General features: G+C 39.0%; 1 protein-coding gene across 3 annotated transcripts in view; it reads left to right on the forward strand.

Annotated features, from left to right (window-relative positions):
* The window catches only part of LOC117336257 (rho GTPase-activating protein 5-like), a 91668-nt gene extending 77413 nt beyond the window's left edge, over nt 1-14255 (forward strand). Inside the window, exons 29-33 of one of the 3 annotated variants that reach the window (XM_033896730.1) lie at nt 1536-5033; nt 9043-10053; nt 10151-10378; nt 10903-11537; nt 11603-14255. In XM_033896730.1, the coding sequence (XP_033752621.1) occupies nt 1536-1725 (190 nt within the window). In that variant the 3' untranslated portion in view covers nt 1726-5033; nt 9043-10053; nt 10151-10378; nt 10903-11537; nt 11603-14255. The remainder of the gene's footprint in view (nt 1-1535; nt 5034-9042; nt 10054-10150; nt 10379-10902; nt 11538-11602) is intronic. The other 2 variants (XM_033896731.1, XM_033896732.1) reach the window with 2 other exon arrangements.
* Nucleotides 14256-17070: the final 2815 nt, after the last annotated feature.

The following is a 17070-nucleotide window of genomic DNA, read 5'->3' on the forward strand; positions in this document are numbered from 1 at the left end:
TACCTGATTGAATAACAATTACCTGATTGAATAAACAATGACCTGATTAAAAAACCAATTACCTGATTGAATAACAATTACCTGATTGAATAAACAACAATTACCTGATTGAATAAACAACAATTACCTGATTGAATAAACAACAATTACCTGATTGAATAAACAATTACCTGATGGAATAAACAACAAGAACCTGATGGAATAAACAACAAATACCTCATTGAATATATCCTATGATTATCCAATTCATTAATCTACTGTACAGTTGTTAAATTTCAGTGGGCTATTAAAGCATTTACTTTTGTTGGGGTTAAATTTTACGGTATATATATATATGAATGCAAACAAATTCGTTGGGAAAATATTTTGTGGATTCAGTATTTCGTATTTTTTGGGGTGTGGTTTTAAAATGAACGTGTACTATGGTATCAATTGTGAATCCGGTTTGTAACGTTATTAGAGTGAAAAGTGTTGTGACAAAACAGGTAAATATGCACAGGTGGAATGAGATGACCCATGAGCCGGAGGGGCGGGGCCCAATAGGGGAAATTTAGGCAATTCATTTAAATCGCTACTAGTAAAAAAGTTCCTATTGGATTTTGACCAAATTTGGTCAGAAACATCCTTGGCAGAAGAGGATCAGAATTTGCATAAATGGTCACTCTGACCCCTGAGGGGCCAAAGGAGCGGGGCCCAATAAGGGAAATTGAGGCAATTCATTTAAATCGCTACTTGTCATAAAGTTATGCATGGATTTGAACCCAATTTGGTCAGAAACATGTTTTATGGAAGGAAAACAGATTTTGCATAAATGGTGACTCTGACACCCAAGGGGCCAAAGGGGTGGGTCTCAATAGGGGAATTAGATATAATTCCTTTAAATCGCTACTTGTCGTAAAGTTATGAATGGATTTGAACCCAATTTGGTCAGAAACATCCTTGGGGGAAGGTGAATAGATTTTGCATAAATGATGACTCTGACCCTCAAGGGGCCGGAGTGGTGGGGCCCAATAGGGAAATTGAGGCAATTCCTTTAAATCGCTACTAGTCATAAAGTTATGAATGGATTTGAACCCAATTTGGTCAGAAACATGTTTTGAGGAAGGAGAACAGATTATGCATAAATGGTGACTCTGACCCCCAAGGGGCAAAAGGGGCAGGGCCCAATAGGGGAAATAGATGTAATTCCTTTAAATCACTACTAGTCATAACGTTATGAATGCATGTTGTAAACTTAGAGCAGTTAGGATCCCCACACTATAACCATATATAGCATTGTTTGATGTTGACAAACAAAACAAATTGAACATGAACATTATTTTGACATTTGGTCAAATCAAACCAGGTGAGCGATACAGGCCCCATGGGCCTCTTGTTTATTTTTGTGTGTGTTTTATTTTTTGTTTTTGTTGTTTTTGCCTTTTTTTGTAAACTAAACTTTGTGAATCATTTAGCTATTTTAAATTCTCTGGGTATTTTTTTTATTAATTAACTCTCTCTGTTTACTAATTGTGTATTTGTCTACCATATTACAGAGTGAGCCACCACAAGGACACACACAACATGGATACAAGAAATCTGGCTCTGTGTTTATGGCCCACTATTCTTCGTATAGACTTCATGTCATATGACAAAATGGCAACAGGTACAAAACTGCCGGCGGAGATTATACAGACATTGATAGAACAATGTGGATTCTTCTTCCATGGTGAGGACGAAGTCTGACAGGGGACATGTCACAACTTTAATTTACACTGGAAGTGAGATAATTACGACTGGGAGAAATCAGTATTTCTGTGTTACACAAGAAAGGCAAAGAGAGAAGTCATTATTTCATTTGACAAAGACATTTGCAAGATAAAGAGTGACAGTTTATTTGTATGTAACATGGTTGAGAGAGTTTGTGTAAGCTGGTCAGTGTAAACAGTCGCAAAAAACCTTTCATTTGATGAAGACTACAACCAAGGGGAGATAAGCTAGTCAGGTTGTACAGGCCAATACTTATTTGTTGATGAAGTGTGTAACTTTTTGACAACACTGACCAGACAGTGTCAGCAGGTGGTCAAGTCATCGGTCAAGGTGTAATATCCTCTGTCAGTGTTTCACAATGTTGTTGCCAAAAGTCCATTCCAATCCGAGTCAAACTGGGTATGGATGATATCATGTACGCTGACAGCCAACTCGCAACACTATCATGTATTCTCCTAGAGGACGATATATATCTATACTTAAATCATTAAGTTTACTGACAGAGCACAAACATTACTACCTTTGACCGTGGAAGATACTGACTCAGATTTAGTGATTTTAACTTATAAATTTGTGAAAACAAAAGATTAAATACATTATGTATCTTTGTTTATATTTAAGGGATGTGTGAAGCTAGATGTATGTTTCTGTGTGTGCTGCTAGATGTGTGTTTCTGTTGAAGTCCTATAGCACTCTGCTGCTATGTAAAGTAACCTGTCGCAAAACCATGCCAATTTTAATCATAAGATACCTTTCAATAGCCGTAATTATTATTAATCAACTTGCTTTTGAAAATTACACAATGTGTGCTGTAATGTTTTTTAATATTCTGTTTTTAATTTAACTATTGTCAAGGGAAGCAACTCTTGTAGGATGTGAATTATGAACTATTTATGGATATACTGTATTGTAATGCAACGTATTAGATTAATTGATTGCACTTAATTGACCATGGGACAAATCTGACACCAAAGATGAATTATTTGAATAAAATGGCTTACTGTTCTCACAAACCAACCTTAATCCCACAGTTAAGTCATCCTATAATATTATTGATATTGATTTTTTGTACATGTTGTGAAATAAGTGAATGTAAATTCAGGACTTATTATATCGACTATATCGACCTACTTATAAACTGACTAAAACAGTAGTGTTTACTCCAGGAAAAAAGAAATTTCATACTGATCATGGAATAAATTCTATATGTGATTTTATTTCTATGACAGTATATGAATAGAAAGTGAATTAACCGATTCTCTAAGAAAATAATTGAAATTGACTTCAAATTAAATGATTTTGTCAACATTCTGTCTACTGAAAAATGCTGATATTCAGATAGTATTTAATGTTTCATGAAATCTACTGTTTTGGCTACATTTTTAAATAACAACTATCATTTTGGCAACAGATCTGTTAAAAATTATAGATTTTTAATGAGCAATGTATCGTCTAATAGGTAATAATGACAACTGTTAGTTAAAGTTTATAGCAAGAAACAATGTATGAATAGTAAGCTATATTTTGACTGCTGAAGCTCCAAAAACTGGTAAAAAATCTTTTACAATTATATCACTCAGTTATACATTATCTATGTATCAAGAGTCTGAATTATCACAATGGTGTCCAGTATTCTGCCTGGTCAAGTGGTCAAGTGGATCAGGGCGCCTGGCAGCTAGTCATTTTTAATGTTATTGTAGTGTGTACCTGACCACTGGTCAGTAATGGCCTGATTTCTAGATGTGGTATGTGTATGGCCTGAAAACCATTTTATTTATATCTGAACTGACACCATGTGTTCAGCCAATTGAGTTATACATGTAGGATTGATAGAGGCTTGTTCCTGATCAAGGTGTACATCATTATGTGATGTGTCTGCATCATCATGTGGAGTTTTCTTGCTCTGGGCCAACATTACAATGTAATGTGTTCCTGATCAGGGCCTACATCACAATGTAATGTGTTCCTAATCAGGGCCTACATCACAGTGTGGTGTTTTCCTGATCAGGACCTGCAATATCTTGTAGGTGTGTTCCTGATCTGGGTCAGCATCACCATGTAATGTGTTTCTGATTGGGGCCTACATCACCATGTAATGTGTTCCTGATTGGGGCCGACATCACCATGTAATGTGTTCCTGATTGGGGCCTACATCACCATGTAATGTGTTCCTGATTGGGGCCGACATCACCATGTAATGTGTTCCTGATCGGGGCCGACATCACCATGTAATGTGTTCCTGATTGGGGCCTACATCACCATGTAATGTGTTCCTGATTGGGGCCGACATCACCATGTAATGTGTTCCTGATCGGGGCCGACATCACCATGTAATGTGTTTCTGATCGGGGCCTGCATCATCATCTGGTATGTTTCTGAATTGGCTACATAACAATATTGTCTGTTTTTTGTTGGGTCTGTAAAGTGTGATGTGGTTTCTGTTTGATCAGACAAAGATTATATGGACTGATTGGAGCAGACCATATGATTTTACCTATGATTCAGCCAACAGCAGTTTGTAGTGTGTCTCTGATCAGGCAAAAGTGCTATGAATGAAGGTCAAATGTGAATGTTCGTTAAATTTAGTAATGCTGAGCCTACTAGGAAAACTATTAAATTGCTTAAATATTCTTGCATAATATATATAAATCTATATATATATGATGAAAATTTCAAATTGTTAGTTAATGTAAGTTGTGTTATATAATGGTACATTTAATAGTGTATGATGAATATTTTATATGTTTGACCTAAATTTTATGCTGGTATGGAGTGTATTTCAGACTTTATCTCTTGTCCGTGGTTAAGTATGGTCTGGTATGGTGCACTTTGACCTTGGGTTGTACTATTTAAATCATTGATAGTGGGGCACCAAACTCTGTGTTTGAGATGTGCATGTTAAACTTTCTGTGAGCCATTTTATCCATATGTATGGATCATGGACCATATAACATAATCAGATGTATGTGAAGAATGATAGAGCTGTTGTGAGTTAATGTTGTGGTGTACATGTATCATTGTAAGAGATAAGTTGTACTGTGTTGTGAAGGATAAGGGAGAGAGGTTGTGATCAGTATGGAAGAAAGGTTGTAAAATGTTGTGATATGAAAGGGAGAGAGGTTGTACAGAATTGTCAGAGGTAAGGGTAAGAGGTTGTATAGAGGTGTGATGGGTATGGGAGAGAGGTTGTATAGAGTTGTGATGGGTATGGGAGAGAGGTTGTATAGAGGTGTGATGGGTATGGGAGAGAGGTTGTATAGAGGTGTGATGGGTATGGGAGAGAGGTTGTATAGAGGTGTGATGGGTATGGGTCTAGAAACTTTGAAATTGACTTCAAATTAAAGTTTGTCAACATTTGTCTTAAAATGCTGATATTCAGATAGTATTTAATGTTTCATGAAATCTACTGTTTTGGCTACATTTTTAGCCCACCATCTGATGATGGTGGGCTATTCAAATCGCCCTGCGTCCGTGGTCCGTCGTCCGTCCGTCCCTCCGTCCGTCCCTCCGTCCGTCCGTAAACAATTCTTGTTATCGCTAATCCTCAGAAAGTACTGAAGGGATCTTTTTCAAATTTCATATGTAGGTTCCCCTTGGTGCCTAGTTATGCATATTGCATTTTGAGACCAATCGGAAAACAACATGGCCGACAGGCAGCCATCTTGGATTTTGACAATTGAAGTTTGTTATCGCTATTTCTGAGAAAGTACTGAAGAGATCTTTCTTAAATTTCATATGTAGGTTCCCCTTGGTGCCTAGTTATGCATATTGCGTTTTGAGACCAATTGGAAAACAACATGGCCGACAGGCAGCCATCTTGGATTTTGACAATTGAAGTTTGTTATCGCTATTTCTGAGAATGTGCTTAAGGGATCTTTCTCAAATTTCATATGAAGGTTCCCCTTGGTGCCTAGTTATGCATATTGCGTTTTGAGAATAATCAGAAAACAACATGGCCGACAGGCAGCCATCTTGGATTTTGACAATTGAAGTTTGTTATCGCTATTTCTGAGAAAGTACTGAATGGATCTTTCTGAAATTTCATATGTAGGTTCCCCTTGGTGCCTAGTTATGCATATTGCATTTTGAGACCAATCGGAAAACAACATGGCCGACAGGCAGCCATCTTGGATTTTGACAATTGAAGTTTGTTATCGCTATTTCTGAGAAAGTACTGAAGAGATCTTTCTTAAATTTCATATGTAGGTTCCCCTTGGTGCCTAGTTATGCATATTGCGTTTTGAGACCAATCGGAAAACAACATGGCCGACAGGCAGCCATCTTGGATTTGGACAATTGAAGTTTGTTATCGCTTTTTCTGAGAATGTGCTTAAGGGATCTTTCTCAAATATAATATGAAGGTTCCCCTTGGTGCCTAGTTATGCATATTGCGTTTTGAGAATAATCGGATAACAACATGGCCGACAGGCAGCCATCTTGGATTTTGACAATTGAAGTTTGTTATCGCTATTTCTGAGAAAGTACTGAAGGGATCTTTCTCAAATTTCATATGTAGGTTCCCCTTGGTGCCTAGTTATGCATATTGCGATTTGAGACCAATTGGAAAACAACATGGCCGACAGGCAGCCATCTTGGGTTTTGACAATTGAAGTTTGTTATCGCTATTTCTGAGAATGTACTGAAGGGATCTTTCTCAAATTTCATATGTAGGTTCCCCTTGGTGCTTAGTTATGCATATTGCGATTTGAGACCAATCAGAAAACAACATGGCCGACAGGCAGCCATCTTGGATTTTGACAATTGAAGTTTGTTATCTCTATTTCTGAGAAAGTACTGAATGGATCTTTCTGAAATTTCATATGTACGTTTCCCTTGGTGCCTTGTTATGCATATTGCATTTTGAGACCAATCAGAAAACAACATGGCCGACAGGCAGCCATCTTGGATTTTGACAATTGAAGTTTGTTATCACTATTTCTGAGAAAGTACTGAATGGATCTTTCTGAAATTTCATATGTAAGTTTCCCTCGGTGCCTAGTTATGCATATTGCGTTTTGAGACCAATCTGAGAACAACATGGCCAACAGGCAGCCATCTTGGATTTTGACAATTGGAAGTTTGTTATCGCTATTTATGAGAAAGTACTGAAGGGATCTTTCTCAAATTTCATATGGAGGTTCCCCTTGGTGCCTCTTTATGCTTATTGCATTTTGAGATCAATTGGAAAACAATATGGCCGACAGACCGCCATCTTGGATTTTGACAATTGAAGTTTGTTATCTCTATTTCTCAAAGTACTGAATGGATCTTGCTCCATAGTAGGTTCCCCCTGGTCCCTTGTATTGCATTTTTGGACCAGTCTGTCCTGAAAACAACCTGGCAAACAAACAGCCATTATCGTTAAATCTCAAATTTCTTATATAGCTAGGATTCCCTTGTTTGAAAAGTACTGGAGGGATGTCTCAATTTGCACAGATTAGTAAAATGAAGGGAAAAGTAGAGAAAAAATCAATCTGACATGGAACTTATGAAGATCATTCAATGGTGGGCGCCAAGATCCCTCTGGGATCTCTTGTTAAATAACAACTATCATTTTGGCAACAGATCTGTTAAAAATTATAGATTTTTAATTAGCAATGTATCGTCTAATAGGTAATAATGACAACTGTTAGTTAAAGTTTATAGCAAGAAACAATGTATGAATAGTAAGCTATATTTTGACTGCTGAAGCTCCAAAAACTGGTAAAAAATCTTTTACAATTATATCACTCAGTTATACATTATCTATGTATCAAGAGTCTGAATTATCACAATGGTGTCCAGTATTCTGCCTGGTCAAGTGGTCAAGTGGATCAGGGCGCCTGGCAGCTAGTCATTTTTAATGTTATTGTAGTGTGTACCTGACCACTGGTCAGTAATGGCCTGATTTCTAGATGTGGTATGTGTATGGCCTGAAAACCATTTTATTTATATCTGAACTGACACCATGTGTTCAGCCAATTGAGTTATACATGTAGGATTGATAGAGGCTTGTTCCTGATCAAGGTGTACATCATTATGTGATGTGTCTGCATCATCATGTGGAGTTTTCTTGCTCTGGGCCAACATTACAATGTAATGTGTTCCTGATCAGGGCCTACATCACAATGTAATGTGTTCCTAATCAGGGCCTACATCACAGTGTGGTGTTTTCCTGATCAGGACCTGCAATATCTTGTAGGTGTGTTCCTGATCTGGGTCAGCATCACCATGTAATGTGCCGACATCACCATGTAATGTGTTCCTGATCGGGGCCGACATCACCATGTAATGTGTTCCTGATTGGGGCCTACATCACCATGTAATGTGTTCCTGATTGGGGCCGACATCACCATGTAATGTGTTCCTGATCGGGGCCGACATCACCATGTAATGTGTTCCTGATTGGGGCCTACATCACCATGTAATGTGTTCCTGATTGGGGCCGACATCACCATGTAATGTGTTCCTGATCGCGGCCGACATCACCATGTAATGTGTTTCTGATCGGGGCCTGCATCATCATCTGGTATGTTTCTGAATTGGCTACATAACAATATTGTCTGTTTTTTGTTGGGTCTGTAAAGTGTGATGTGGTTTCTGTTTGATCAGACAAAGATTATATGGACTGATTGGAGCAGACCATATGATTTTACCTGTGATTCAGCCAACAGCAGTTTGTAGTGTGTCTCTGATCAGGCAAAAGTGCTATGAATGAAGGTCAAATGTGAATGTTCGTTAAATTTAGTAATGCTGAGCCTACTAGGAAAACTATTAAATTGCTTAAATATTCTTGCATAATATATATAAATCTATATATATATGATGAAAATTTCAAATTGTTAGTTAATGTAAGTTGTGTTATATAATGGTACATTTAATAGTGTATGATGAATATTTTATATGTTTGACCTAAATTTTATGCTGGTATGGAGTGTATTTCAGACTTTATCTCTTGTCCGTGGTTAAGTATGGTCTGGTATGGTGCACTTTGACCTTGGGTTGTACTATTTAAATCATTGATAGTGGGGCACCAAACTCTGTGTTTGAGATGTGCATGTTAAACTTTCTGTGAGCCATTTTATCCATATGTATGGATCATGGACCATATAACATAATCAGATGTATGTGAAGAATGATAGAGCTGTTGTGAGTTAATGTTGTGGTGTACATGTATCATTGTAAGAGATAAGTTGTACTGTGTTGTGAAGGATAAGGGAGAGAGGTTGTGATCAGTATGGAAGAAAGGTTGTAAAATGTTGTGATATGAAAGGGAGAGAGGTTGTACAGAATTGTCAGAGGTAAGGGTAAGAGGTTGTATAGAGGTGTGATGGGTATGGGAGAGAGGTTGTATAGAGTTGTGATGGGTATGGGAGAGAGGTTGTATAGAGGTGTGATGGGTATGGGAGAGAGGTTGTATAGAGGTGTGATGGGTATGGGAGAGAGTTTGTATAGAGGTGTGATGGGTATGGGAGAGAGGTTGTATAGAGTTGTGATGGGTATGGGAGAGAGTTTGTACAGAGTTGTGATATGTAAGGAAAAGAGGTTGCAGAGTTGTGATTGGTATGGGAGAGAGGTTGTACAGAGTTTTAGGTATGGGAGTAAGGTTTTATAGCGATGTGATTGGTATGGGAGAGAGGTTGTATAGAGTTGTGATGGGTATGGGAGAGAGGTTGTATAGAGTTGTGATGGGTATGGGAGAGAGTTTGTATAGAGGTGTGATGGGTATGGGAGAGAGGTTGTATAGAGTTGTGATGGGTATGGGAGAGAGTTTGTACAGAGTTGTGATATGTAAGGAAAAGAGGTTGCAGAGTTGTGATTGGTATGGGAGAGAGGTTGTTCAGAGTTTTAGGTATGGGAGTAAGGTTTTATAGCGATGTGATTGGTATGGGAGAGAGGTTGTATTTAGGTGTGATGGGTATGGGAGAGAGGTTGTATAGAGGTGTGATGGGTATGGGAGAGAAGTTGTATAGATGTGTGATGGGTATGGGATAGAAGTTGTATAGAGGTGTGATGGGTATGGGATAGAGGTTGTATAGAGTTGTGATGGGTATGGGATAGAGGTTGTATAGAGTTGTGATGGGTATGGGATAGAGGTTGTATAGAGATGTGACGGGAATGGGAAAGAGGTTGTATAGAGTTGTGATGGGTAAGGGAGAGAGGTTGTATAGAGGTGTGACGGGAATGGGGAAGAGGTTGTATAGAGTTGTGATGGGTATGGGAGAGAGGTTGTATAGAGTTGTGATGGGTAAGGGAGAGGTTGTACAGAATTGTCAGAGGTAAGGGTTTTAGGTTGCACAGAGTTGTGATGGGTATGGGAGAGAGGTTGTACAGAGTTGTGATGGGTAAGGGAGAGGTTGTACAGAATTGTCAGAGGTAAGGGTTTTAGGTTGCACAGAGTTGTGATGGGTATGGGAGAGAGGTTGTACAGAGTTTTAGGTATGGGAGTGAGGTTGTATAGCGATGTGATAGGTATGGGAGAGAGGTTGTATAGAGGTGTGATGGGTATGGGAGAGAGGTTGTATTCAGGTGTGATGGTTATGAGAGAGAGGTTGTATAGCGATGTGATTGGTATGGGACAGAAGTTGTATTTAAGTGTGATGGGTATGGGATAGAAGTTGTATAGAGGTGTGATGGGTATGGGAGAGAGGTTGTATTTAAGTGTGATGGGTATGGGATAGAAGTTGTATAGAGGTGTGATGGGTATGGGAGAGAGGTTGTATAGAGTTGTGATGGGTATGGGATAGAGGTTGTATAGAGTTGTGATGGGTATGGGAGAGAGGTTGTATAGAGGTGTGATGGGAATGGGGAAGAGGTTGTATAGAGTTGTGATGGGTAAGGGAGAGGTTGTACAGAATTGTCAGAGGTAAGGGTAAGAGGTTGTATAGAGGTGTGATGGGTATGGGAGAGAGGTTGTATAGAGTTGTGATGGGTATGGGAGAGAGTTTGTACAGAGTTGTGATGGGTATGGGAGAGAGGTTGTATAGAGGTGTGATGGGTATGGGAGAGAGGTTGTATAGAGTTGTGATGGGTATGGGAGAGAGTTTGTATAGAGGTGTGATGGGTATGGGAGAGAGGTTGTATAGAGTTGTGATGGGTATGGGAGAGAGTTTGTACAGAGTTGTGATATGTAAGGAAAAGAGGTTGCAGAGTTGTGATTGGTATGGGAGAGAGGTTGTACAGAGTTTTAGGTATGGGAGTAAGGTTTTATAGCGATGTGATTGGTATGGGAGAGAGGTTGTATTTAGGTGTGATGGGTATGGGAGAGAGGTTGTATAGAGGTGTGATGGGTATGGGAGAGAGGTTGTATAGATGTGTGATGGGTATGGGATAGAAGTTGTATAGAGGTGTGATGGGTATGGGAGAGAGGTTGTATAGAGGTGTGACGGGAATGGGAAAGAGGTTGTATAGAGGTGTGATGGGTATGGGAGAGAGGTTGTATAGAGTTGTGATGGGTATGGGATAGAGGTTGTATAGAGTTGTGATGGGTATGGGATAGAGGTTGTATAGAGTTGTGATGGGTATGGGAGAGAGGTTGTATTTAGGTGTGATGGGTATGGGAGAGAGGTTGTATAGAGGTGTGATGGGTATGGGAGAGAGGTTGTATAGATGTGTGATGGGTATGGGATAGAAGTTGTATAGAGGTGTGATGGGTATGGGAGAGAGGTTGTATAGAGGTGTGACGTGAATGGGAAAGAGGTTGTATAGAGGTGTGATGGGTATGGGATAGAGGTTGTATAGAGTTGTGATGGGTATGGGATAGAGGTTGTATAGAGGTGTGATGGGTATGGGAGAGAGGTTGTATAGAGGTGTGACGTGAATGGGAAGAGGTTGTATAGAGGTGTGATGGGTATGGGATAGAGGTTGTATAGAGTTGTGATGGGTATGGGATAGAGGTTGTATAGAGGTGTGACGGGAATGGGAAAGAGGTTGTATAGAGTTGTGATGGGTATGGGAGAGAGGTTGTATAGAGGTGTGACGGGAATGGGGAAGAGGTTGTATAGAGTTGTGATGGGTATGGGAGAGAGGTTGTATAGAGTTGTGATGGGTATGGAGAGAGGTTGTATAGAGGTGTGATGGGTATGGGAGAGAGGTTGCACAGAGTTGTGATGGGTATGGGAGAGAGGTTGTATAGAGGTGTGACGGGTATGGGAGAGAGGTTGTATAGAGGTGTGATGGGTATGGGAGAGAGGTTGTATTTAGGTGTGATGGGTATGGGAGAGAGGTTGTATAGAGGTGTGACGGGTATGGGAGAGAGGTTGTATAGCGATGTGATTGGTATGGGACAGAGGTTGTATTTAAGTGTGATGGGTATTGGATAGAAGTTGTATAGAGGTGTGACGGGTATAAGGAGAGAGGTTGTGTAGAGTTGTGATGGGTATGGGAGAGAGGTTGTATTGAGTTGTGATGGGTATGGGAGAGAGGTTGTATAGAGGTGTGGTCTGTAAGGGAGAAAAGTTGGGTTTGGGAGACAGGTTGTAAAGAGTTTTACACAACCTCCCTCCTTTACCCAACACGACTTGGTGTGAATGTTGTGCTGTGACAGATTGCGTTAGTGATGAGGTGTTGTACTGCACTGTTTGTGACTGACAGAAAAGACTTATGTTATGATGATTTTAATGAGATTTGGTGCCATACCATTTTATGAAAGGGAGAAAGATTATTTACTAACTTTGTTATATGCTGTTTTTGATGTGAACATTTGTACTGCACCATATTGATGCAAATGAGCTGTACAGATAGCTTCACCGCATACGATAGTCATGTTGATAGTTGTGTGGTTTTTGGCCTTTGAAGCCCTGTGTCCAATGTATGGTCTTTATTTTTTGTAATCCAAGTGCTTTCTTGTCATATAGAGTCAATTAACACCACTCGCCGCAAGGTAGAGTGATGATTTTAATGGCCGTTTCATAATTTAAGCTTTTTACATTATAACTATAGTTATACCATAACTACGAACCACTACATGGACATGTTGCTGCTTGATGGTGTGATGTTGTACTACAGAGGTCGGACATTGTACAGGGACATGTATACTGGTTACACATTCGTCATTTCTCTCATATACCACAAGTCTAGCTTACAACTGAAGCAGTAAATTACATTAAGATATGAAATATCTCTAAAATCTGTATGAAACTACTTGTATTGAACAGTTTACCCTATATCTACAAGGTGTGTTAATACACAGAAATTTCCCTATTTTCACTGTGTGTAGTTCCACTGACCAACATAAAGGATATACCAACACAAAGGATACTTTTAATCCAGTTCGTGTGAGGATCTGCTATGCGTACTCCATGGTGGGATACTGTACTGTTATCCACATTCTTTGATATATCACATGTGATAATACTGTAACCCCATCAAATGAGACTTTTCTGTAATCCGTGTAATGGCATGACATTATCCACGTAGTGTTATCTTATATATATCTACATTGTGTGATATTATAATGTAATCCACATCCTAAGTTTCTTGGCTGAATGGTGTTCCATGTCATGAGATTTGTAACCAATATTTTCTCTTAATTTGGGCAGGTGTATCCATGCATTTAACAGTTCAAAATATCCTTTACTCACCCTAAGGTTGAGATTGGGGGTTTCCCCTTTCACAACAACTGTATGACATCACAGCAACAATATAATGACGATATAGTTCAACCACATCATGTCAGCATTGACTCGTATTGATGTGACATCATTTAGTGGGCAAGCAGGGTAAGAGAAAAATAATCATACACTCCCTTGGGAGTGAGAAAACAGGATTTCAACCCTCGAGCCCGCCAAAATTCTTCAACTGAAAAACACTCTGCAAGCTTCATGTTTGCCAATTTCAGAATTTCTCCCCACAGTGGTGAGATCCCCCATCTCAGTCGCCCCAAAGGATGAAAGTTTTCAGTATTGATACTAAATTCAGTATTTTGGAAATATGTTCTCCCTATATATTAATGGGGGTTTTTTTTTCTTCAAAAACAGGTATTTCAGTATTTTGAAATTCTGACACTTTCATCCATGAAGAAGTGAAAGTTTCTATCAATTTATGTCATGGGATACTCGACTAATGTAATCCACACTTTGGGATACTTGACTGAAGTGTAATCTACGTCAGGAGATTCTTGACTTCAATATAATCTGTATCATTACAGGAATCTTTAACTGAAGTGTTATCCACCTCATGGAGTACTTGACTTTAATCCACATCTAGAGATACTATACAAATTAAATACACAGTATGGAGTATTACATCTTTATCCAGACACAAGTAGATTTATCAGACGATGAACCCACTTTGTGGCATTATTATAACTATTACCTGTATCATTAACATACACATGTGTAACACACACACGTGTAACTATGGTGTTGACTAGCACACCGAGTCCCTGACAACTATGTACATGTCGAGGAACCAATCCACACATATTCGCTATAGAGTAAGGGCGGAGTGGCTCAAATTGTCTGTTGTATGTGCTTGATAAAGGCATATAACTCAATTGATTTATTAAAATGTCATACAAAACCATTGGTATTTGTTTGAGTTGTTGTTTTAAGTAACTGTTTGTGTTTTTCTTTGGATGTCACTTAAGATATAAAATGATTTTATTCATAAAATTATTATTTGGTAACGTTATTTCGAGCTTTATATATGGGTCTTAATTAGGACTTAACTCAGCAATTAAAGTAAGATGTACCAGAGAAGTAAATGAAATTTAAAAAAAAATGTGAGTATTTAACACCTAATTATTGGAACCTCCTAAAGACATTAATGGACCTGAATCGGTTTTTAAAGCTGTTTGTTGCTTATAAATGCGTTATTTCTCATGCAAGAATAGGTGTTATTAGCTCACCTGGTCCGAAGGACCAAGGTGAGCTTATGCCATACCGTGGCGTCAGGCGTCCGTCCGTCCGTCCGTCCGTCAACACAATTGACTTCTTCTTCTGAACCGCTGATCAGAATTCAACCAAATTTGGTAGGAAGCATCCCTAGGTGGGAGGGATTCAAATTTATACATATGATGGGGCTGACCCCCCAGGGGCCTGAGGGGCGGGACCAAAAGGGGTCCATTTGGCAATATTGATATAAACGTCTTCTTCTCTGGACCTAAGCAATGTATGACATTGATATTTCAGTGGTAGCATCCCTAGGTGGCTTGGATTCAAATTTATACAAATGAAAGGGCTGACCCGCGGGGGGCATGAGGGGCGGGCCAAAAGGGGTCCATTTGGCAATATTGATATTAACGACTTCTTCTCTAGACCTAAGCAATGTATGGCATTGATATTTCAGCAGTAACATCCCTAGGTGGTTGGGATTCAAATTTATACATATGATTGGGCTGACCTCCCAGGGGCCTTAGGGGCGGGGCCAAAAGGGATCCATTTGGCAATATTGATATTAATAACTTCTTCTCTGGACATAAGCAATGTATGACATTGATATTTCAGCAGTACTATCCCTAGGCGGTTGAAATTAAAATTTATACATACAATGTATGATGGGGCTGACTCCACAGGGGCCCGGGGTAGGGGCCAAAAGGGGTCCATTTGGCAATATTGATATAAGCGACTTCTTCTCTGGAGTTAAGCAATGTATGACATTGATATTTCAGTGGTAGCATCCCTAGGTGGCTTGGATTCAAATTTATACAAATGACAGGGCTGAGACGCGGGGCCAAAAGGGGTCCAATTGGCAATATTGACATAAACGACTTCTTCTCTGGAGTTAAGCAATGTATGACATTGATATTTCAGTGGTAACATCTCTAGATGGCTGGGATTTAAATTAATACAAATGATGGGCTGATCCCCCCAGGGGCTTCAAGGGCAGGGCAAAGGGGATCAGTTTGACTATATTGCTATGAAGGACTTAATGCATTTTTAAACAAGTAAGATCAAGAGATGAACACAGTCCTGATGTAAAATCCAGGGGTCTTTCCCCACCCCCATGGGACTTAATAGATAATAATAGATAAACCAGGTGAGCAATACAGGCCCTCTGGGCCTCTTGTTACATATCAAAATACCATTTTCACTTGGAAAAAAAAATTAATGGTGTATATTAAAGCTCAATAAGTGAGTCCCTAATCGAACTGACAAATATACGGCGGACCTTAATAGGATTGAGTGGATCTGAACGGGATTTAAGCCGTATTATAGCTAAGGTTGTATTATATTTTAATGCAAAAAGGATGTCACTTAGATATAAAATGAAGATTTTATTCATAAAATTATTATTTGGTAACGTTATTTCGAGCTTTATATATGGGTCTTAGGACTTAACTGCAATCAAAGTAAGATGTATCAGATAAGTAAGTGAAATGAATAAAATGCGAGTATTTAACAAATTAAAAAAATAAATTTTTATTATCAACCTCCTTGCATTAAACACATAATACAGCTAAATTACTCCACTCGATCCAATTCAGGGCCGAGTTGTTCAAAAATTGATAAGCTTAATCACTTGATAAGTGAAAATCTCATTTTCTCCGTTACGTCAAAACCTGAGTGCATGTATTCCTTAAAATCGGAAGGTAAGAAGAAACTGACAAGTGTTAAAAGTTTCATAACATTTCGTCAAGTTAGTTTTACCAGAAATGAGTGTATCAGGGTTATAAAATTGATGTTAAAATGTGATTAGCTTAATCACCTTTTGAACAACTGGACCCAGGTCCGCCATGTTTGCCGATTCAATGATCAGCAACCCATTAAGCTTGAAAACACATCATTAAAATGTGTTTTTTCCCCAAATAAAAATGATACTATTATAACACCTTTAAAACAGATTCAGGTCCATTCAGGTCTTTCGGAGGACCCATTATTATTGAACCTTGTGAATATACAATTATGGCCCTCTGTGGAGGGATATATCCAGAATTAGGTCCTAGGGCCTATGTCCCTGGGAAGGGTTATTTCCCCGAGGTGTTTCCACTGCCCGACTTCCGATGCAGGCGCGTTCGATGACGAAGGGTTATTCATCGGGCGGAGGGGTTATACACCGGGGGTGTCTTTGGGCGAGTGTTTATTTGTTGTACTGGAGTCGAGTGAGAACGTGTTCTCGTACATTCTCGCTCAAACAACAAGAACATTCGAAATTTTCCAATATGGCGTTCAAAATTACATCTGACGGCAATGCAAATTTGAAAAGTTTAGGGATTTACCAAATGCTTGAAGAATTAATGGAAATAGAAGACGAAACCCTTGGAGAACCACCATTTCTTCTTATTTCCATCATCGGGAGCGTCATTAACAAAGAGATAAGACCGAAAATTGAAGGTTTTGCGGAAAATACTAACATTTTTTTTTTTTTTTTTTTTTAATTCTTTTAAATCGTTACTAGTCC

Source organism: Pecten maximus, chromosome 10 (assembly GCF_902652985.1).
Source record: "Pecten maximus chromosome 10, xPecMax1.1, whole genome shotgun sequence".
NCBI lineage: Eukaryota > Metazoa > Mollusca > Bivalvia > Pectinida > Pectinidae > Pecten > Pecten maximus.